The sequence below is a fragment of the Lissotriton helveticus genome, chromosome 11 (assembly GCF_964261635.1).
Source record: "Lissotriton helveticus chromosome 11, aLisHel1.1, whole genome shotgun sequence".
NCBI classification, from domain to species: Eukaryota; Metazoa; Chordata; class Amphibia; order Caudata; family Salamandridae; genus Lissotriton; species Lissotriton helveticus.
This window is the reverse complement of record NC_136072.1, coordinates 933,950,585-933,972,829: the sequence shown is the minus strand read 5'-3', so window position 1 is coordinate 933,972,829 and position 22,245 is coordinate 933,950,585. Positions and strand designations below refer to the sequence as shown.

Sequence of the window (22,245 nt, the reverse complement as noted above, 5' to 3'; positions counted from 1 at the left end):
TAGTGGTACGCAAGCTGCAACAACAGTAACTAACACTGATCCTAGTTGCTCCAACATGGGCCAGAAAGCCATGGTACACAACCTTGCTGGAACTATCAGTAGTCCCGCACCAAAAAACTAAATCTCTCCCCACAACTCTTAACACAGAACCCTGGGGACATCAGACACCCAGATCCAGCACAGCTTAACCTAGTGATTTGGCTCCTAAAGTCCTAGAATTTGGTTACCTCAATCTTCCCCCTGATTGTATCAACGTCATCAAAGAAGCTCGGCGTCTCAACACTACAGCCTGCTATGCAGCCAAATGGAAAAGATTTGTAATATACTGTACCAATAACACAACCAATACTCTAGATGCATCTATTCAGCACATCATATGTTACCTACTGCATCTTCAAAGATGTAATCTAGCATACACATCAATCAGATTCCATCTCGCTGTCATAGCAGCCTACCTGCAAAATAAACAACATCTTTCATTATTCAGGGTACCTGCCATTAAAGCATTTATGAAAGTCCTCAAACAAATAATTCCTCCCAGAGTCCCACGCTCTCCAGTGTGGAATCTAAACATCGTCCTCGCTAGGTTAATGGGTCCTTCATTTGAACCTCTGCATAAATGTGAGCTACAATTTCTTACATGTAAAGTCGCTTTCCTTGTGGCCATCACATATCTCAGAAGAGTCAGTGAGCTACAGGCACTAACTATTCAAGAACCATTTTTTCGAGGCATATGAGCTGCAGATTTCACACTGAGCATTAGATCGCCACCTGGTGTTGGGCTTGGATGATTGCATGTTGTTGTCTTCTTGGAAGAATTCTTTGTAGTCACGAGATAGGTGACTCCTCCCTTGGACAATAGTGCCCATGGGCATCGACTCCATCCTTAGATTGTTTTTTTCCGCCACTGGGTTCCGATGTATCTTTTACGCTCCAGTTCGAAATCTACTTAGAATAGTAGTTCGACACGAAAAAACTTCACAAACAACTTCCGATACCAACAAACAGCGACTCAACGTAATCTGTTCGATTCCAGTCGTCGACGCGGGCCGTTGGGCCGGTCCACGCCGTGAGGCCTACACCTCATGCAAAGGACGCCATTTAAAAGGTGCCCCGAGTGTGGAGCAAAGTTTCCACACAGTAACCATCATGAGGTCTGTAATCTGTGCCTATCGTAAGACCACGACGAGTCAAGCTGTACAGCCTGTGCATCTTTTAGATCAAAGAAGACGATTCGAGATCGGAGGGCCCGTCGACACGAAATGAAGAGATCTGCTCCAGAACCGGTGGACATCTTCGATGAAGAAACTCCGCTCGTTCCAGAAGAGGATTCAGATGATCTCCGGATCGTATCTGAGGCAGAAGATTCCGATGACTCCATACCATCGGATCAACGCGTGAGTACCACTGCCCCTGCCCCATGCCCAGCACCTAAACCGGAGGCAAAGGTCAACACTCCGCCTACGGGGCCCAGTCGAGACCGAAAAAACACTTCGAAAGCCCCGCCATCGAGCTCGGCTCCGAAGAAATGAATCAAGCCTTCCGGTAGCTCGATACCGAACAAACCGCATGTGCCGATCATGCCAGCCCCCTCGGCACCAAGATCGAAAGAAGCCTCAGTCCCGAAACCAGCGACTTTAAAAGACAAAACTATGAAACCTGCTTCCGACGATTCGAAGTCGACGAAAACAGCTTCCGCTTCAAAGCAAATCTCTTCAGCACCGAAAAATATAAGGACTGATTCCGATGCCGTAAAGCCCTCGAAACAGCCTACCACTCTGAAAACAATACCTTTGGTGCCGAAAAGTACGCCAAAGGACCCTATCACAGCTCCTAAGGCTAAAGACACGCAGTAATCACACCCGGAGCGGAAAAAATCTGTGCCGGCAATGGTTCCGCAAGGAGAAGAACTTTTTACACCTGATCCTATGCAAAAGAAAATCTACATTGATCCTCAAACAGGTCATGTGTCCACTACACCACAGAGGAAGAGGAAGTCAGACACAGCACCTACACCTGCAGTGCATGTTAAGAAGAAGGACTCTGCTACATCGCCTATGCACCCTTCCTCTCCTGTACTTCCTTCTCCTTCATCTCCTCTTCCCCTTAATATTTCACCTATAAATTCTCCACAACACTCTCCTCAGCATTCTTCTCACACACCTCAAAATGATGATGAGTATAGCATAGGAGGAGGGGTAGACCCAGATGAACCTTTTCCCTACCCTACTGATGATCCAGACTGGGAGTACCCAAACCCATAAGATGTGCCAGATATTCCTGACCTGCACACATACCCTTCCAAACCTTCTCCCCCAGAAGATAATATTGGGTTTGGACATTTACTGAATAGGGCTGCCATCTATCATGGGGGCACCATGCATTCAGATGAAGCAGAGGAGGAAGTTTTGTTACACACTTTTGAACATTCACAAAGGTCAGTTCAGATCCTGCCCATGATTAAAGGAGTCATTAAACATACTCCAGAAATATTTAAAGATCCTGTACGTACTAGGATTCTAAATACAAGAATAGAAAAAGAGTACAGACCTGCTCCTGCAGACCCTGCCTACATTAAAGGTCAGCTAACTTTAGACTCCCTAGTAGTGTCAAATGCTAGGAAAAGAGCAAACTCACAGACATCAGGTGAAGCATCACCCCCTGATAAAGAATCTAAGGTGATAGATGCTTCAGGCAAAAGGATAGCTGCTCAAGCTAGCAACACATGGCGTATAGCTAACACACAAGCCCTTCTTGCCAGATATGATAGGGCTCACTATGATCAGTTAGATAAACTATTACAACACCTACCTGATCAATATAAAACACAGGCAAACGACCTTATACAAGAAGGCAAGTTAATTTCTAATGCCTCCATCAATTGTGCACTTGATGCAGCAGACACTAAATCTAGAGCTATAAACACTAGTGTACTACTTAGACGTGGCGTGGCTACGCATTTCAGGATTTAAGCAGGAGGTGCAAACTACCATCTTAAATCAACCATTCAATCAACATCAATTGTTTGGATCAGAGGTAGATACAGCACTTGAGAAAATGAAGAAGGACACAGACACAGCCAAGTTAATGGGGGCTCTGCAATCCACACAGGCACAAAGTTTCTTTTGTCACTCCTTCTATAGAGGAGGCTCCAAACAAATTGGAGCAGACAATTCAGCTTCATTTAAATCCAGTTTACAAACATCCTCCAGTAAAGGATATTTTAGAGGAGGATACAGAGGCAACAACAATAAGGGAAGAGGTCGAGGGAATAACAATTACCAAACCTCTTCAACCACAAACAAGTGACTCTCCTCTGCTCCCCCAACAGCATTCCACTCCTGTAGGGGGCAGACTAACACAGTTCCTACCTGTCTGGAATTCCATTACAACAGACAAGTGGGTAAGACAAATTATCCAACATGGCTACTGCCTAGAACTTACAGCTACCCCTCGCACATACAACCCAAACAGCGTCCAATGTCAACAGAACATATTACGCTACTCAAACAAGAAGTTCTATCACTTCTTCAGAAAAATGCAATAGAAATATTTCCTTTACAGCATCAAGGTATTTCCTAATACCCAAAAAGGACAGGACACTGAGACCAATTCTAGACCTCAGGCCCCTCCATCAGTATATACACTCAGATCACTTTCATATGATCACTTTACAACAAGTGCTCCCTCTGCTACAACAAGGCAACTTCTTAACAACACTAGATTCAAAGGACGCCTACTTCCATATTCCTATACATCCTTCTCACAGGAAGTATCTAAGGTTTTTCCTAAATGGACAGCATTATCAGTTCAAAGTCCTTCAATTCGGGTCACAACTGCACCAAGGGTGTTCACAAAGTGGCTAGTAGTTGTAGTATTGTGGGATGCAGTCTAGTGGTTGGGGGGTGGAGTCAGAGGGAGGAGCAGGAACAGGAGGAGCCGGAGAACAGGAACCAAGGACAGTTAGAGTAGGGACAGGGTAGGAGCAAGAAGTGTGTAATAAAGCTCCAGTTAAGGTAACCCCACGTGTCTGTAGTTATTGTAGCTGGATGCTACAACTGGCGACGAGGGTGGGATAAGCAAGCCCACTGCGTGCAGAACCCCAAGAAGACACCCTGTCCCCTGCAGCGTCGAAAAGAGAAAGTCTGCTGCTGTAGGTGATGCTGCCAGCCAAAGGAGAGATAAATAGTAGGTGACCCTGCCCCTCCTGTCATTGTGGGAGCCCAGAGGGAGCCGCTACCACGAGCGCTGAAGCGCTCGAGAAAAGAAGAAGCCTTCGCGCCGAAAACGCGAGCTCCGCCTGATGCGTGAGCTTTGGCACGCTGTCGGCACCGGAGAGCGGGAACTCCGAAAGTGAGTTGGGAGCCTACCCCAACCCAACCTGAAGACTGTAGTGGCCAGAGAAGAGTGAATCCTGGGGTGGATCGCCCCACGAAGGTCTGCTGCTAAGCGCTGCTGAGCGCGCTGAAATTTGAGCCCGGGTGAGGTCCGACGTCGGAAAACCTCACCCCCGATGCGTGAGCTTTGGCACCTCACCCCCGATGCGTGAGACTTGGCAAGTCACCGCCGAGGACCCTGCAAAGTAAGGCGGGAGCCCACCCCAACCTCACCTGATTGTAGCAGTGACCAGAGGGAGCCAAATCTGGAGTATGCTGACCCTGCAAGCAACTGCCGGTGAGTCCCGTGTGAAGAATCAGGTTGAATGAAGAGAGAGAAAGTAGTGCCTGCAGATAACCACGGCGGCCATCTTTGAGTCAGGCAACTTTTGGGACATCCTCTCTGTGCAAACTGTAGGCGGCCATTTTGAGGTCAGGCGAGCTGAGTTTAACAACAAGCATTGGCGAACATAACAGAAACAAGCACTGGCGGAGAACAAACAAGCATCGGCAACAAACAAGCATTGGCGAAAGAAATAAAACAAGCATTGGCGATAGAAATAAAACAAGCATTGGTGATAGAAATAAAACAAGCACTGGCAAACAAACAAGCATTGACACCGGAAGACCAAACAAGCATTGGCCGAAACCAAACGAACATTGGCGAAGAACAACCAAGCCTTGATAAGAACATATAAACAAGCATTGGCCAATCGAAGGAAACAAGCACTGTCAAGAACCAACAAACAAGCAGTGGCGAGTAGAAACCAACAAGCACTGGAAAAGCAAACAAACACACATTAGCGAGAAACAGCAAACCGGCACGAGCACCTCCAGAGGTGATGGTGAACACATACCGAAGAGCGTAAAGGGGAGGAGCTACTGGACAGAACCGCACGAGGTTCAGAGGAAGGCAAGACTGCGAAGGACGGTCCCGGAAACAAGCACAACATACACGGAGGTGACTAAAGGACTTGCACTAGCCTCACCGCGGAGAAGGAGCCCTGCGACCGGCACAGCGCGGCTGGGTAGTGGACATCTCGGAACGCAGGAAATCCAAGTTCTAGTCACTGGCGCATACGGTGGTGGTTGCAAGGATTAGTAACGCCCCAGCAGATGACCAGACCCGAGGCCTTGACCAAAGAGGATTAACTCAAAAACAACTACGAGAAGCCGAGTGAGCAACCCGCCTGAATACAACCAATCAGAACCCTCTTCTCATGGCGAAGGAAGAAGTAGCATACCGACGCAACCCGTGCTTCAGAGCACCACCCCCAGGAATGCAGTATGATACCTGGAGTCTGTGTCTTGAACAGAACCGATGGCTGGCGACATTGGGTGACTTCCTGGATGCCAATGGTGAACAAAGAGAGAGGAAATGTCTAACGTTGCTCCTCCATTTGGTGGGTCCAGAGGGCCGATGCCCAATCGAAACATTTTCCAAAGAGGACACAGAAATCTATAAAAGACTCCAAGAAAAGCTATGTGCCCGTCTCTCCGCACAAGCGGCAGTGGATCAAGAGCGCATCGCTTTCAACACAGCTCGGCAGGAACCAAGTGAACCATTGCCAACCTTCATCTCTCGATTGCAAAACCTGGTGCAAGGCTGCCACTTCAACACCTTTACGAACGAGGACGCAGTTCGACTCCGGATAATTGAGGGCTGCGCAAACCCCGACACAAAGCTCAAGATCTTGCGAGGAAAGTGGTCGCTAGAAGAAATAATCAGGAAGGCTGAAATTGGAATGCACGTCAAGGCAAGAGACAAATCAAGGGACCCGAGTCTGAAGGCAAATTATCAAGTCGCCCGGACAGATGAAACTCGGAAAACAGACAAAACAATAAATAAAGAGAGGGAAGGCAGACCAATGAAAAGACAACGGGAAAGACACAATGACAAGGAATACTCTGAGTCAATCAGTCAAAGGACAACCTCAAGGAGTTCTTCACTCTCAGGGTATCATCCAAAGTCTGGCCAACGGGAGAGACACAGTGACAGGAAATACTCCGAGTCAATCAGTCAAAGGACAACCTCAAGGCGTTCGTCACCCTCAAGATGCCATTCAAAGTCTGACGAGGAGGGAGCGTCAAGTGGGACAGATCGCACCCCTGGACAAGATGGCAACTTACACAACAAGAGAGTAAGGAAGACAAACTATAGAAGGAAAGCTCAAAATGGTCAAAACTGGAAGTCAGCGCAGGACCACTTTTCGTCAAGTTGTGAAGATGAGTCTGAAGGAACATCATCCAGCAGGAGAACACATCACACCCACATCATGGGTATCCGAGCGCCAAACAAGTGGGAAGAAGAAATAGGTCGCATAAGACGAACCGACCCTCCCCATCAACGAACAGGAAAAGACCAACGCATCAATGACACCGGGGACAACGAAGAAACTGAGAAGACGTCGTTGACATGTGAGAAAGACAAAGATGGAAAATCTCAAGAGCAAACACAAAGAACAAGCACGTGGTTGCTGAACAACTTCTCGAATGAAACAATGCCAAAGACGAGTCGACGAAGGCGCCCGGAGAATCGTTTCAAAGACAACCCTGAGTCACTGAACAACACATCAAGGCCCACTTATTTCAGACATCCAGCACCCGATACACCCTCAAAGGAACGCTTCAAAAGGAGTATGGCCAGAAACTCCTCTGATTCAGAGAGCGCGTCCGTTCGATCCTGGAAGTCGACAAAAGACTTCTCTGACCTAGAAGGCACGTTTATGGCTAGAAACTTCTCTGGTTCAGAGAGCACGTCTGTCCGATCCTGGAAGTCGACAAGAGACTTCTCTGACCCAGAGGGCTCGTCTGTTCAATCCCGTGAGTTGACCGAGTCATGGTCCCGACAACAGTCATGGCGTCAACCACCCAAACGCACCATGGAACCAAAGGACATCCTTCACGTCAAGAACAACACGTCACACACTAAGGACTCTGAACACTCAGTCATGCCACAAGACAACCTGCCAGGTCAGTCACAAGTATATCTGGACACAGATCAGACACCGTCACCCCTGAAGGGGTCCGCGAGGCTGACTCAAAGGACTTACAGAGGGAAAACAGAGACAGTGGACCCTGGTCACCGGACGGGAAGGGACCAGCCAGTCACTCCGCAAGGAAAACCGGACGCGTCAGTAAAGAGTGACCATCAGACGAGAGAGAAACATGCCTATGCACAGACGGCTCACGAGTCGGCCAGACAACCCGAGGCTGTGAATGAGTCATCGAATCAAGCCAAGACAGTCTCCTCAGATAGCACCACACTGTCTGATATACATGACCCTGAATTGGAGGACAGTGTTGCCCTCAACCGGACAAGACAAACGGAAGTAAAAGCAGATGCGGGTACTCGGAAGAGGACCAGAACATTATTCACTCATGAAAGAGATCGAGCATCTGAACTAACAGTAGCTACACCACTAGAAGGAGACATACTGACCGCGGAAGGTGAGAGCAGACAGTTCACACGCAACGTGATCAAGAATGCCCCGATTAAGACAACAGGAAGATTGACCAAAGTCAAGCCCACCGCGGATTCAACACTACTGAGGCTTGAAGAACAGGCTGTCCGCCGACCTGTGTGGTGGATTGAAGAACTACGAACACTGAGGACATTAAGCTCATTTTGTTAAGAAAGGGGGAGATGTAGTATTGTGGGATGCAGTCTAGTGGTTGGGGGGTGGAGTCAGAGGGAGGAGCAGGAACAGGAGGAGCCGGAGAACAGGAACCAAGGACAGTTAGAGTAGGGACAGGGTAGGAGCAAGAAGTGTGTAATAAAGCTCCAGTTAAGGTAACCCCACGTGTCTGTAGTTATTGTAGCTGGATGCTACAGTAGTTGTAGCAGCACATGTCAGAAGACAACAAATACCTGTCTTCCCATATCTTGACGATTGGCTCATAAAAGCCAAATCATTCAATCAGTGTGTCCAACACACATCTCAAACAATTCAAACGTTGCACAACTTGGGGTTCACAATCAACTACACCAAGTCACATCTGCAGCCCTCTCATATACATCAATATCTAGGGGCTACCATAAACACGTCTACAGCTCTAGCGTATCCCAGTCCAGCCAGGATACAGTGCATTCAAACCTTAGTCACAAGGTTTCAAAACTAACACTCTCTCCCAGCCAGAGTGTTGATGAGACTAATAGGCATGATGGCGTTCTGCATTTTTATTGTACCAAATGCAAGACTGCAAATGCGCCCATTGCAAGAATGTGTAGCACAACAGTGGAACCAGGCTCAAGGACAACTTACAGACCTGGTGTTGGTAGACAGCCGCACACATCGCTCTCTGCAGTGGTGGAACACCAAAAACTTGTCCAGAGGGCAGCAGTTCCTCGAGCCTCTTCCACAAATAATACTTACAACAGACGCATCACTAACAGGATGGGGAGCCCATCTCCTACACCATACAACGCAGGGTCGATGGACCATTCAACAAAAAGAGCTCCACATCAACCACTTAGAGCTGCTAGCGATATTCTTAGCGCTCAAGTCATTCCAAGTACATGTAGAAAACAAAGCTGTATTAATCTGGACGGATAACATGACAGCCATGTACTATATAAAACAGGGGGGGACACACTCTCTGCAACTGTCCCAGCTTGCACAGAACATCTAGAGGTGGGCCATTCCACAAAAGATCTATCTTTTGGCAGAACACCTTCCAGGAGTTCACAACCAGATAGCAGATCTGTTAAGTCGGCAGACACAACAGATTCATGAATGGGAACTACATCCTCAAGCTCTCCAACCGTTCTTTCAAAAGTGGGGTCAATCAGACATAGATCTGTTTGCCACACACAAAAACACAAAATGCCCAACCTTCGCTGCCAGGTTTCCACACCCGTTGTCCGAGGGCAATGCCATATGGATGAACTGGTCAGGCAGATTTGCGTACGCTTTTCCGCCAATTCCACTGATACCACTAGTAGTGCGCAAACTAAGACAACAATCTCTCAAGATGATCTTAGTAGCTCCCACATGGGCACGCCAAGCATGGTTCACAACATTGCTAGAATTATCTCTAGTTCCACACCAAAAGCTGTGTCTGACACCATCAATTCTAAGGCAGAACCATGAAGACATCAGACACCCAGATCCAACACAACTGAATCTAGCGATCTGGCACCTGAAGTCTTAGAGTTTGGTTATCTTAACCTACCACCACACTGTATGAATATCATTAACCCCTACCGTGCTACCGCGTTTTCCCGCTGTAAGCGGGAATTTAAAAAATGGCTTGATCATGACAAAGCCAGCTCGTCATCCGCGCAGCGCAGGTAACGTTGATGACGAGCTGGCTTTGTCATCAGCACCGAAGGGGTTAAAGAAGCCAGAAGACCTACTACTAGAGCGTGCTATGCAACAAAATGGAAAATATTTGCCATTTACTGCACTAATAACCAAATTGATCCATTGGATGCTTCTATCCAAAATATTATCTGCTACCTTCTACATTTGCAAAGATATAATCTAGCCTATTCATCTATAAGGCTTCATCTTGCAGCCATTGCTGCATACCTCCAAAATAGACATCACCTGTCACTATTTAGAGTACCAGCAATTAAAGCATTAATGGAAGGATTAAAAAGAATAATTCTCCTAGGTTACCACCCTCTCCAGTGTGGAACTTAAACGTTGTTCTTACCTGGCTCAAGGGACCACCATTTGAACCTTTACACAAATGTGAATTGCAATTCCTTACATGGAAACAGCATTCCTTATTGCCATTACCTCACTCAGAAGAGTTAGTGAGAATCAAGCCTTCACTATACAAAAACCTTTTCTACAATTACATCGTAGCAAAGTAGTCCTAAGAACACATCCAAAATTTCTACGGTTATTACTCTTTTTCATCTAAACCAATCATTAGAGTTGCCAGTGTTTTTTCAAAACCCAGACTCTGTAGCGGAAACAGCTCTACACACCCTAGATGTAAAAAGAGCCCTTCTCTATTACATTGACAGAGCAAAAACATTTAGAAAGAGTAAACAATTATTTGTAGCTTTCTCTCCACCACATAAAGGCAACCCCATCTCCAAAGCTGGCATTGCAAGGTGGATTGTAAAATGTATACAAATATGCTATCAAAAAGCAAAACGTACACTAACTATCCCTCCTAGAGCGCATTCCACACGCAAATTAGGAGCCTCTATGGCTTTCTTAGGAAACATTCCTCTAGAAGACATATGCAAAGCTGCAACATGGTCTACCATACATACCTTAACAAAACATTATTGTGTTGATGTACAAGCAAAGCAGCAAGCTGCTGTAGGACAAGCTGTCCTCAAAACTTTATTTCAAACTACTGCAACAGATACAGGCGACCACCGCTAAGGGAGGTACTGCTGTATAGTCAATGCTCAGTGTGAAATCTGCAGCTCATGTGCCTCGAACGGAAAATGCTAATAACCAGTATGCATCTGTTCTTGGCTTGCAGAGCTGCAGAGTTTCACACGCCCACCCGCCTCCCCAGGACCTGTATCTGTTCCAGTTTTATCTTACTTAGATATACACACATGGACATCTCTTTTCTATTTTCTACTGACTCCATCATTTCCCAATTTGGCGAAAAACAATCTAAGGATAGAGTCGATGCCCCTGCGCACTATTGTCCAAGGGAGGAGTCACCTATCTTGTGACTACAAAGACTACTTCCAAGAAGACAACAACATGCAATCATCCGAGCCCAACACCAGGTGGCGATCTAATGCTCAGTGTGAAACTCTGCAGCTCTACATGCCAAGAACTGATGCATTCTGGTAAGTAGCATTTTCCTTACAACTCCATCATAACAAAGTGGTTCTCAGAACAAATCCCAAATTCCTTCCAAAAGTTATAACTCCCTTCCATCACAACCAATCTATAGAGTTGCCAGTATTCTTCTTGCAACCACCAACAGTTGCAGAAAGAGCTCTTCATGCACTAGACGTAAAAAGAGCACTTCTTTACTACATTGATAGAACAAAACCTTTTCGTAAAACAAAACAGCTTTCTGTTTCCTTCTCACCACCACATAAAGCCAATCCCATATCAAAGTCTGGAATTGCAAGTTGGATCGTCAAATGTATACAAATTTGCTATCACAAAGCAAAATGTACACTTTCGATCCCCCTAAAGCCCATTCCACTCGCAAAATAGGGGCTTCCATGGCTTTTTTAGGAAACATACCATTAGATGATATCTGCAAAGCAGCTACATGATCTACACCACACACATTCACAAAACACTATTGTGTAGATGTGCAAGCAAAACAACAAGCTACTGTGGGCCAGGCTGTACTCAAAACACTATTTCGGACTACTGCAACAGATACTGGTGGTCGCCGCTAAAGGGACAGTACTGTCATGCAATCTATGCATAGTGTGTGATCTGCATCTGTTCTTAGCATGTAGAGCTGCAGATTCGCACACGCCCATCCACCTCCCCGGCTACCTTTATCTGTTCCAGTATTATCTTAATTAGATACAACATACATGGACATCCCTTTATGTTTCTCACAAAGCTCCATCGTTTCCCTTCTTGGCGAAAAAACAATCTGAAGATGGAGTCGATGCTCATGTGCACTATTGTCAAAAGGAGGAGACATCTATCTTGTTACTTCTAAAGACTTGCTCCAGGACAATAACGAACTGCAAACATCCGGGCCCAACACCAAATGGCGATCTATGCATAGTGTGTGAATCTGCAGCTCTACATGCCAAGAACAGATGCATACTGGTAAGGAGCATTTTCCTTCTGTGTCTGTGTTCTTGCTCACCTGTCCTGAACTATTGAACTTGACTCTCTGTAGGCAAAAATCTCAGAAACACTCTCCACGGTATCAGGGACAGTTATAGGAAGCTATATGTATGGTTTCGGCTTTTGACTTTACCAGCTGGATAATGAATGTTCATTGGTCACTTTTGTGTAAATTCCTTACAATAGTATGTAAGTGGTTGAGGTTGCTTAGTTCCTCAGGGATTTAGAGCACACGGAGAAGAGCAGGCAGTGAGTTATTAACTTCTTTCCTTTTCTTCTCCCGATAGGTCAGCTTCAAAAAGGAATGAAAGTGGACCCTGAGATTTATGTGAAACTCATAGAGAACTGGTCGCCAAGTAAGAACTTCTCCACAAGTTTCACGGAGATCCAGAGGGATTTCATTGTCTCCCTCCCCACCAAAGTCAAGAGTCTGATCCGGCTGGTGAAGCACTGGTACAAGATGGTACGGATGTACGGCACAGTGTAACTTGGGGGCAGGGTTTGTGGTAAAAACAGTATGCTGTAAGCTCATGGGTTTCCTACACTACTGAGAGGACACTAGCTGAGTAAGCTCACAAATGGATTCCTGACCACCTAAAGGCCATTGCTTGAGAAAACCACATTGCATGCATCCTGTAGCACTGATAAGTGACTGCTGGGAAGAAGGCCACACTTGCAAGACCTGTAACGAGGACAGGTCAGGGGAGAGCGTTCATACTGCTGGTATGCCTTTTTTGCAGGTGTAGTGTTATAATTCTGATGGGACACTTAAATGATGTGGAAGCCCAGATTGCTGGAGTCCTTCTTCTTGAGCCCACATGCTGCATCTCCTGATTGTGTTCTGGTTCAGGGAGGACCTGGCCTGGCAGTTCGGCTGGACTGCTCCCACAGGAGCAGGGTCAAGACTAATTTGCATATAGCTGGGTCCTGTCTGATGTGGCATGGTGTTCAAAATAATGATGGACTGTGATGCAGCCTGAGTAATTACCAGTGGCTGAGATTAATTCAAGAACTCCAGCCATTAGTTTTTGTATACTTTAGTATGAAACCTCTCACCACCCACAAGCAGTAAATTAATCCTGTTTCTAGGCTAGCCAGTTTGGACATGGGAACCAATTTCACAAATACAGTAAACACAGATCCATTTGAACTTCAAAATGTGGCCACACTGCAAGATGTCTATGTAGTATTCTTGCATCCTGTTTATGCTTTGCATATTATCTCCTTCTCTACCCCAGATTGTGGAATGTTCCAGCTATGATGTATTGTAGAATGTTGGGGCTCTGTGGGACTGTAGATGACAGTTAGCATTGGGCTGGGTTTAAGTGATAAACGTTCAATTAATTATTTATTTATAAGAGCACTGTGTTTTTAACTCTTGCAAAAGAGTACTTTACAATTTAAAATTTGCTTTTGATGTAATTGCCATCTTTTGTGCTGACGCTATGTGTTTTTGTCTGTAGGAATGGGTTGCAGTCCCATAATCCTTAGGGGTGGGTTTTAAGTCCCATATCCTATTTTCAAAGTTTTGTGCTGACGCTATGTATTTTTGTCTGTAGGAATGGGTTACAGTCCCATAGTCCTTAGGGGTGGGTTTTAAGTCCCATATCCTATTTTTAAAGTTTGTGGTTTTTCTGGACTTCAGGCTCATTCATAAATTTTTATAGGGGGTTTGAGTCCCACCTATACAAAAAATTGGATTATATCTAATCATCCAATTTTTAGGGGGTGTCAGTCCCACCTGTTTAGGGGGTGTTAGTCCCACCTAGGTTTAGGGGGTGTCAATCCCACCTGGCAAGGGAGTATTACTCCCACCTATGTTTCTAATTTTGGTCTTAGTCCCATTTTCTCAGTACTAAGGGACTTACTTATGTTTAGGGGGTGTCAGTCCCACCTGTTTAGGGGGTGTTAGTCCCACCTAGGTTTCTAATTTTAGCCCTAAGTCCCATTTTCTTAGTGCTAAGGGATTTTGTTGGGTTTTATTCCCGCAAACGCTTGAAATGCTAAATCCCTCTTGTGGGAGAGTTTTTCTTTTTTGTAATAGTTTTTCTACATGCTTATGTTTAACTTTTTGATGAGAGAATGGGTAATTTTCACTTCTATTGATGTTGCAATTTTATCTGTTTTCTCTTGTTTTTATATTGTTCTCACTCTCGTATTGTGGTTCTTTACCATATATATATATTTGAGAGTTGGACTTTTAACGCTATCTTGGTTCTTATACTATTGTCTATCCGTCTTGCATTCCTGTCTGGCCAGTAGGTGTGCATGTCGTTTAGCCGTTGGTATTTTCAATTTTCGTCTTCCTTTCTGCTGTTTTCTTATCTTTCTTCTGTTATTGAAGGGAGAGTGGATAGGTTCTTGTAAGTTTGCCTGACTTATTCATGTTCCTATTTTAAAGGAGGATGGGTTTTATTCTTCTGTTTGTTTTACCTTCCTTGATTCTTTCTTACCGAAGTTCTTTTTGATCTGTGTTCTTTCTCTGTTTGTTTTCAATTCGGACAAAAGGGGAAAATGTAGTATTCTTGCATCCTGTTTATGCTTTGCATATTATCTCCTTCTCTACCCCAGCTTGTGGAATGCTCCAGCTATGATGTATTGTAGAATGTTGGGGCTCTGTGGGACTGTAGATGACAGTTAGCATTGGGCTGAGCATCATGCTAGATGTTCCTGGTGGGGCGTTATTACCATCTTAACTACTTAATAACTAATAAACATCTTTACTTCATCATCTGCGTGGACATCATCACTACAGTCTTCGCAGACATTCAGGTCGTGTGTTTGTTCTCCCAATCATAATGTATATCTGCAGCAGCAGAAACAAAGCACTATCCCAAAATGTCATAGTTCAAACAGACAATTATTTCTTCTTTCTCCGGGATTTATTGGAGTTGTTTTGAAACTGGACAACACTGTGTTGCACCTTTATAGAGAATAACATCAAATGGGAATTATTAGATTTTCCTGATTTATTAGATTTCTCTGACAATAGTATACACGACTAAATTCACAATCTATTTAAATTTTCCATTCATTTAATTTCATCTTGTAATTTATGTAGATTGAATACCGCTCTTTTGAAACGTTCCTATGTTTGATCTCCCAAGTTGATGTCTCCATCTGTTTATGAACGTCTAACAGTTGTTGAATTTTTCTTGCAAAGTTTTGACAAATTTGATCTGAGTTTTCATTGGGTTGGAAGATGATTTTGGAGCTGCTACTTCGGTATTTTTGTAAGACTGGATTTTCATTGTCATATTCTGTATATTTCAAAATAGGCCGTACAGGTGGGATTCTCCCCAGGTCTAGACAATTCACCGCTGCAGTAAACATGTCTACTAATTTGTAGGTCTGACAAGTGGCAGATTTAAATGTTAAACAGAGCTCAAGGGTTCAAGAAAAAAACTTATAGAGATGTTGTATGGGGCAGCCCACTTCGGCACTGGAGGGCACCTCTCAACTGGTTACTAGTTGCAATCTTTGTAGGTAGTATAGGGCGGACTTTTTGTCAGCCTTTAGTTTGGGAAAGTTTGGATCAGCCTCCCACTGCCCTTGCAGTGTTAGAGAGTCATCTACATTTTGAATCATCCCTTAGGATGTTAAAAGGAGCAAGGAAATTAAATGCATATGTGAATAGTAACTGATATGAATACAATCTATATGAAAGCCATCAGTTCCCTGATTAACCTATGCTCCGCGACTCCACAAAGTAAACTACACCTGGAATTAAGCCTGTAATCACAGTAGGTGTATCACACTTCAGCCAGACGTAATTTTATTTGCAAATGCAGTAGAGCAAACTTTGACATTCTAAAGTGCCTAAACCTGGAAGACTTAAAAATAGAGAACCATAGAAAAGGGGGAATGGACCTTCCACTACTTATAAAAACAATTAAATAATAAAAACGACCCCAACTGCTGTAAACATGAATCCCTGCCCTGAATGCCTCAACTGTAATGACTCTGGATCTTTGATGCTGATTTTCATTGTCATGGTGGAACACGGACCATGCGTGTGTGCCCTGACATAGGCCGTTCTCATAGATTGTGGTCTTGTAAGACCAGACGGGGCACCCAAAGTGCCACCCTCATAGTGGTGAAAAACGACTATTGCCTGTACCAGGCATTAACCAGCGTAAGTGCTGTGGTGATACAATACTGTGTCATTATCAGTAGAAGTGAACAGGCCTTTTTTTTACCTGTGTCACAGGAGTGAGGCTTACAGGCTCACTAATATAAAGTTTCACTGTTGTGTGCTTAACTCACCTTTGGCCTAAATTGGGGTGGTATGCAGCGTTGCACAGGATGTGTGTGTTATATACATTTGCTGGATGCATATATGCCTGTGAAGGGTACAATGGATGGCATATGTATTGCTGTACAGTGTTTGTATGTTATATGCATGTGCTGGGTGTATGTGTACCTGTGAATATTGCGGTATTTGGAAGATTCTGGGTTCCATTTTGGGAGACCCTGGGCTAACTGGAGGAGCATGAGGTCGTAGAGGAATCCCCAAGACAGATTTGTGGATGGCTACATTCCTGTGAACTGGGTATGACACACTGGAAGAAGGGAGAGCCAGGCTCTCCAGTCTTCTTCAAATGGTGCTCTTTGATTCACAGAGAGGTCACTGGAAAAGGGCCTTGACGCATCTCAGGAAGTAGATGGGCCTGATAACGTAATCATAAAGTGTAGGGCTGAGGCCCTGGGGTAAAGGCTTGATGCACATATCACTGTGGCTGATATCCCAGTGTGAAACTATGGTCACTCCCACGGCCAATGTTGTGTGGCTATCAGATTTGGAATCACCCCTGCTATGACAGACTACTTTCTGGAGGAATGTTATGGCGGAGAAGAAGCCACTTCAAAAGGAAGCAGGCACCAACATTAATTTTAAAGACTCAAACTCTAAATCACATTTGGAGTCTGGAAATGGACTATAAGAAGGGGAGCTAAATGCCCTCAAAATTGTCAAATGTCAACCAGCTAGTTGGGGTGTGCAAAGAGGTGAAACTCTGCACAATTTCTTCATCTAATCAGGACTGGGGGCCTAGACCTGCTAGTCTCCCAGCTCGGTGAGGGAACATCACCCAGGAAATCTAAAATCATCTGCCCCTGGAGCCTGGAGCAGCAGTGTCTGCTTGCTTGCCAAGACCAGTGTGCCCTGCTAAGAAGAGGAGAGCGTTGGAGAGAGTGAGGTCCAGCAGGGGATCCTCGCAATTGCATCCTTGTACTGAGGTGATAGGAGATTGCAGCTGCACAGATCGGGCCATGGCCCTGTATAGATTTAAGTCGGCAACCCTGTATGCCAGGTGGGGCAACTGGAAAATTGCTGCTGTGCTAATCGGTTTGTAGTCTGTGTGCAGAGTGAGGACTGTGACCGTGTATGCCACGTGGGGACACCTGGAAAAGGCAAGAAGCGTAGTCTGGCCAAGACAGTCGTAGAGAGGAAGGGATTGCTGTGGAAACCAATAAGAGCCCAAGACCCGACTGAGGACCATCCCCAGGAGAGTTGAATCCACCCCCCCCCACATACCTCTGGGGAGGATCCAAGGAAATCTACCAGCATCGGTGGGGTGTCGAGGACCCCACCACCCCGGCTGCTGCCTCTGCAGGACTGCGTGGGAAAACTCTCGGACACCTATGAGGAATTCGCCTGAGAAAGCTACTGGCACTTCAGTACTTGTGAAGGAGGCATGCTTGGAGATTCCAGTGTGCAGGCCCAGCTGGTGTGAGTAAGACTGATTTACGGGTCAGAAGGCCCGGGGGAACTAGCCGACCATATAGCATTTAGTGCTGGAACACTTTTGACTTAATAATGTTTGACTGATCAGACCTGATTTGCTGTGTTCAATAAATGATTGATCAAGAGTCTAAGTGGGACTCCTGAGACTCGGACTACTAGTGTGTCTTAACATGAATGGCACCTATTGTGAATGGGGAATAACCACTACCACTAGCGAGAGGAGAGTGGGACTCAGGATCCTGCCTGCTAAAACACTAGGGGCCAGATGTAGGTAATTCTCATTTACCGATTCATAAATACCGAATTTTACTGATTCGGTATTTATGAATCGGTAAATAAGAAGGTGGGAGATGTAGGTAAAATTGTATTTTCATTTACCGAATCGGAAACATTCGGTATTTACCGATTCGGTAAATACCGAATCGGTATTGCCCATTGATTCCTATGGGCCTTGAAGCCCATAGGAATCAATGGGCATTACCGAATCGGTAAATAAATACCTAATCCTGAAAGGGTGCAGGGGGAGTCACTTTGACACCCTCTAGCACCCCAAATACAGGCATGTGTGCCATGTGGCACACAGACATGCCCTAAGGGCATGTCTGTGTGCCACATGGCACAGGTGTGCATGCACAGATGTGCATGCACACCTGAATTCGGTATTTTACCACCCAATAGGATTGGGTGGTAAAATACCGACTCTTAAGGGCCTGTGGCACTCTGTGAAGTGCCACCTACATTTGGATTTACCGAATCGGTAAAAATACCGATTCGGTTTTTTACAGAATTGGTAAATTTACAGATTCTGTAAAATAATGGCCCCTACATGCCGAATCATAAATACCGGTCGGTAACGGCCGAATTCGGCCGTTACCGACCGGTATTTTGGCTCCTACATCTGACCCTAAAACCCTGACCTCAGGGGACTGTGTGTATTGTTTGTCAATGGTATATTATACTTTGTGTTGGTATATAAATACTTTTTTTCATAAAAGAAAGTACTTGACTGGATAATCATTTATTGCTGCTGCATGTATTTTGAGTTGTGAGCCTGTGTTCATCCCCCCATGCAACGGCTCAACCGCGCTACCACTGAGAGTCAGAAGATTCTCTTATAAAATAATTGTGAAGAAGACCTACTGTTATTTTTTAAATACAAACACATACACCTGGTTTTAGACTCCTAATTGGAAGGCTATGTAAAAATGAAATTCAGTCTATATTATATATACCAGTTTTCCTGTTTCAAGGAACATGGAATACCCATTGTACTGGCAACACCGAATGCAGGCTGTATGACTATAAAAAATAAATTAATTGGTCACATTATTTACCTGGGTCCAAAATTATTAGAATTACAAAAGAAATATTTACAGGAACTTTTCTGAGAGTCTAATGTTAAGAGATCTAGGGCCAGATGTAGGTAAAACTTATTTACCGATTCTTAATTACCGAATTTTACCGATTCGGTAATTAAGAATCGGTAAATAAGAAGTGGGGGTATGTAGGAACATCCAGATGTTCCATTTACCGAATCGTTAAGAATCGGTATTTACCGATTCGGTAAATACCGACCGGTAATGCTCCATTCATTCCTATGGGCTTTGAAGCCCATAGGAATGAATGGGGCATTACTGGTCGGTATTTACCGATCGGTAAATACCGATTTTTGGCAAGGGTGCAGGGGGTGTCACTTTGACACCCTCTAGCACCCCCAAAAAAGGTTCGGGGGCCATATGGCAGGCATACCTGCCCTAAGGGCAGGTCTGCCTGTCATATGGCACAGGTGTGCATGCACACATGTGCATGCACACCTGAATCGGTATTTCACCATCAAATTGAATTTGATGGTAAAATACCGATTTCTTAGGCCTTGTGGGACTCAGAAGAGTCCCACCTACATATCAATTTTACCGATTCTGTAAAAATACCGGTCGGTAAATTTACCGACCGGTATATTTACAGATTCGGTAAAATTACCGATTTGCCCAGTTTACCTGCCCCTACATCTCGGTAGCCAAATACCGGTCGGTAACGGCCGAATTCGGCCGTTACCGACCGGTATTTGGCTACCTACATCTGGCCCCTAATCAATCTAAATCCTTGATTATTAAACTCATGCAATTTCTTTTGGGCTCCTAATCCATCCTCTCTTTTTTCTTGCTCATTCTAGTGTTTCAATTGAGGCCACCAACGATCCATATTAGATTCCGCTTGCTGTACTTCTGTTGCTCTCATAATTCAAGCTAAGGATAGAAACGTAATTGTTCGTCTCCAATTTCAAATTCCTTTACATTTACAAAGCGTTTTAACATTTTCAATTTTAAATCTTGCACATTTGCATGTGTATATTAATTTTCCAACTTTATTTAATTTTGTAAATAGTCACAAACTTCCTGGGTAATCTTTTGGCTCTTAAGGTGTTCGCAGACCGCAGGTTTAGAACCATTGTCCTAGAGCACAGACAGAATCTATCTGGAAAAAGTCCACACTGCTGGAGTTCAGTAGCACTGATGCAGCACAGGTGGGGGAGTACACTAAACTTGCTGATGTATTTTTGCACTGATGGAAGAGGAACCTCCTGCTGCGACGGTCCTGTACAACTAAGTGGAAACTTATCAGAAGAGTCTCACTCACACCACTGTAGTTCACTCAGTAGAACTAACAAGACGCTACAGTATTGTCAGCTCTCCAAAACTCTTCCCACTCGCTCCATCTGACCACCATTCTTCTATTTTTACAGAAGCTGATGAAAGTGAAGAAAGAGAAGGAACTGAAGAACCTTCCACCAAAATATGCTCTAGAACTTCTGAGCATCTATGCCTGGCAGGAAGGGTCTGGCGGGCAAGAGGGATTCAATATGGCTCAAGCCTTCCGGAACTTCTTGGAGCTGATCTGCAACTATAAAAACCTCTGCGTCTATGGACAAAGTACTATAACTTGGAGGACCACATGGAGTTGGCAGAGTTCATCAGAGGTCAGCTGGCCAAACCCAGGTCTGTACTTTACAAATCTATCCATGAAGGAGGTAAATAAACCAAGGCAGTGTGCCAGGCTGTATGTTTACCTCACTCAATCACTTACACTATATCATAGGTACCACTGTGATCTCTAGCCCAAAGGGCATTAAGACTGCAACTTGCAAGACTCCCATATTTAGAAATCAACAATGTCTGTAGGCAGCTCAAGTCGATCTATAGGGTTTCGAAGAACATATTTCGTAGAAAAATACACTCACAGAAATTACCTACCCTTAAATAGGCTTGCCTAAAGATTAGTAACTCCAGTGTCTTGCTCTGAAATATTGTTTACATTGAAAATGTTGGGGGAGGGAGACCTCCAACTGCCAAATATCTCTTTTTCTTTTCAATACAAATAACAATCCTCACTTCTCTACGCTTCCTTCTGAGATCTGCCCCCCCCCCCCACCTAGCCTGAATAGAAGAGCTTTAGAGCTGTAATCTTTAATTGATTTCCAGTCGTCTAAATAACCAACTGTGCACTGGATAACGGCCTCTGAATGCTTCTGTTTTTAATTTGTGTTTTATCATTTCAAACACCTTTTAAATAATTAATTTGCTGTTAATATATTTCAATGTAATAGATTTGTGACAAAAGTGTAAACAAAATAAGGTACCTACTAACATAGCTGGCACAGACAGGGGCTATTTTAGAAATTTTAAGTTTTTTGTGCCGTGGTTAGTTGTTTATGCCTTTACCTTCCCTTTCTCTGTTAATGCTATACCCGTTTTAGGTAATTTTATTTCTTATATCCCTCCTTTGGTCACTTCATCCTTTTGTCATTCACTCCCTGGATCCTCAATAAAAATATAATGTAATATAATATAATGATATTTTTATGGCATGATACCACCCTAGAAGCTCTGTGACTGGAGTGGAGTGTTTTCTTATTCTGTGGAAGCTTATTCTTACCCTCCTCTTTCTACGTTTCAGGCCTGTTATTCTGGATCCAGCAGATCCAACAGGGAATTTGGGAGAAGGATACAACTGGGAGGCAGTTGCCATAAAGGCTGAAAATTGCTTGTGCCAAATGAAGATAAAAACCTCCCCCGGTCAGGCTCTGCTCTGGGATCACATGGTGAGTGGGTCTAGGTCTGCTGTTTGGACCGCACTGGTTCAGATCTATCCCAGAAGAATGTATGAATCTATGCACGAGATTGTGTATCATTGTTCTACAGGGGATGTACAGGATTCAGGATTTTAATGTTCAGTTCCTTCCCCCAACCCCTTCCTAGGAGGACATAGCTATAGTAATTACTTACTGAATTGCCAATAGGTGTTTTGGGGTATCAGAGTTGCAAGTATGATGCTCTCTTACTCTGGTGAGTTCAGGTAGCCTGCTACCTTC

At 44.6% G+C, this 22,245-nt stretch overlaps 1 protein-coding gene across 1 annotated transcript in view; it reads left to right on the top strand.

Moving 5' to 3' along the window:
- LOC144790919 (2'-5'-oligoadenylate synthase 1-like) overlaps positions 1 to 21,904 on the top strand; it is a 129,663-nt gene extending 107,759 nt beyond the window's left edge. Inside the window, exons 3-5 of the mRNA XM_078665555.1 lie at positions 12,418 to 12,593; positions 20,620 to 20,872; positions 21,831 to 21,904. Of these exons, the coding sequence (XP_078521681.1) occupies positions 12,418 to 12,593; positions 20,620 to 20,872; positions 21,831 to 21,904 (503 nt within the window). The remainder of the gene's footprint in view (positions 1 to 12,417; positions 12,594 to 20,619; positions 20,873 to 21,830) is intronic.
- The last annotated feature ends 341 nt before the right edge of the window (positions 21,905 to 22,245 follow it).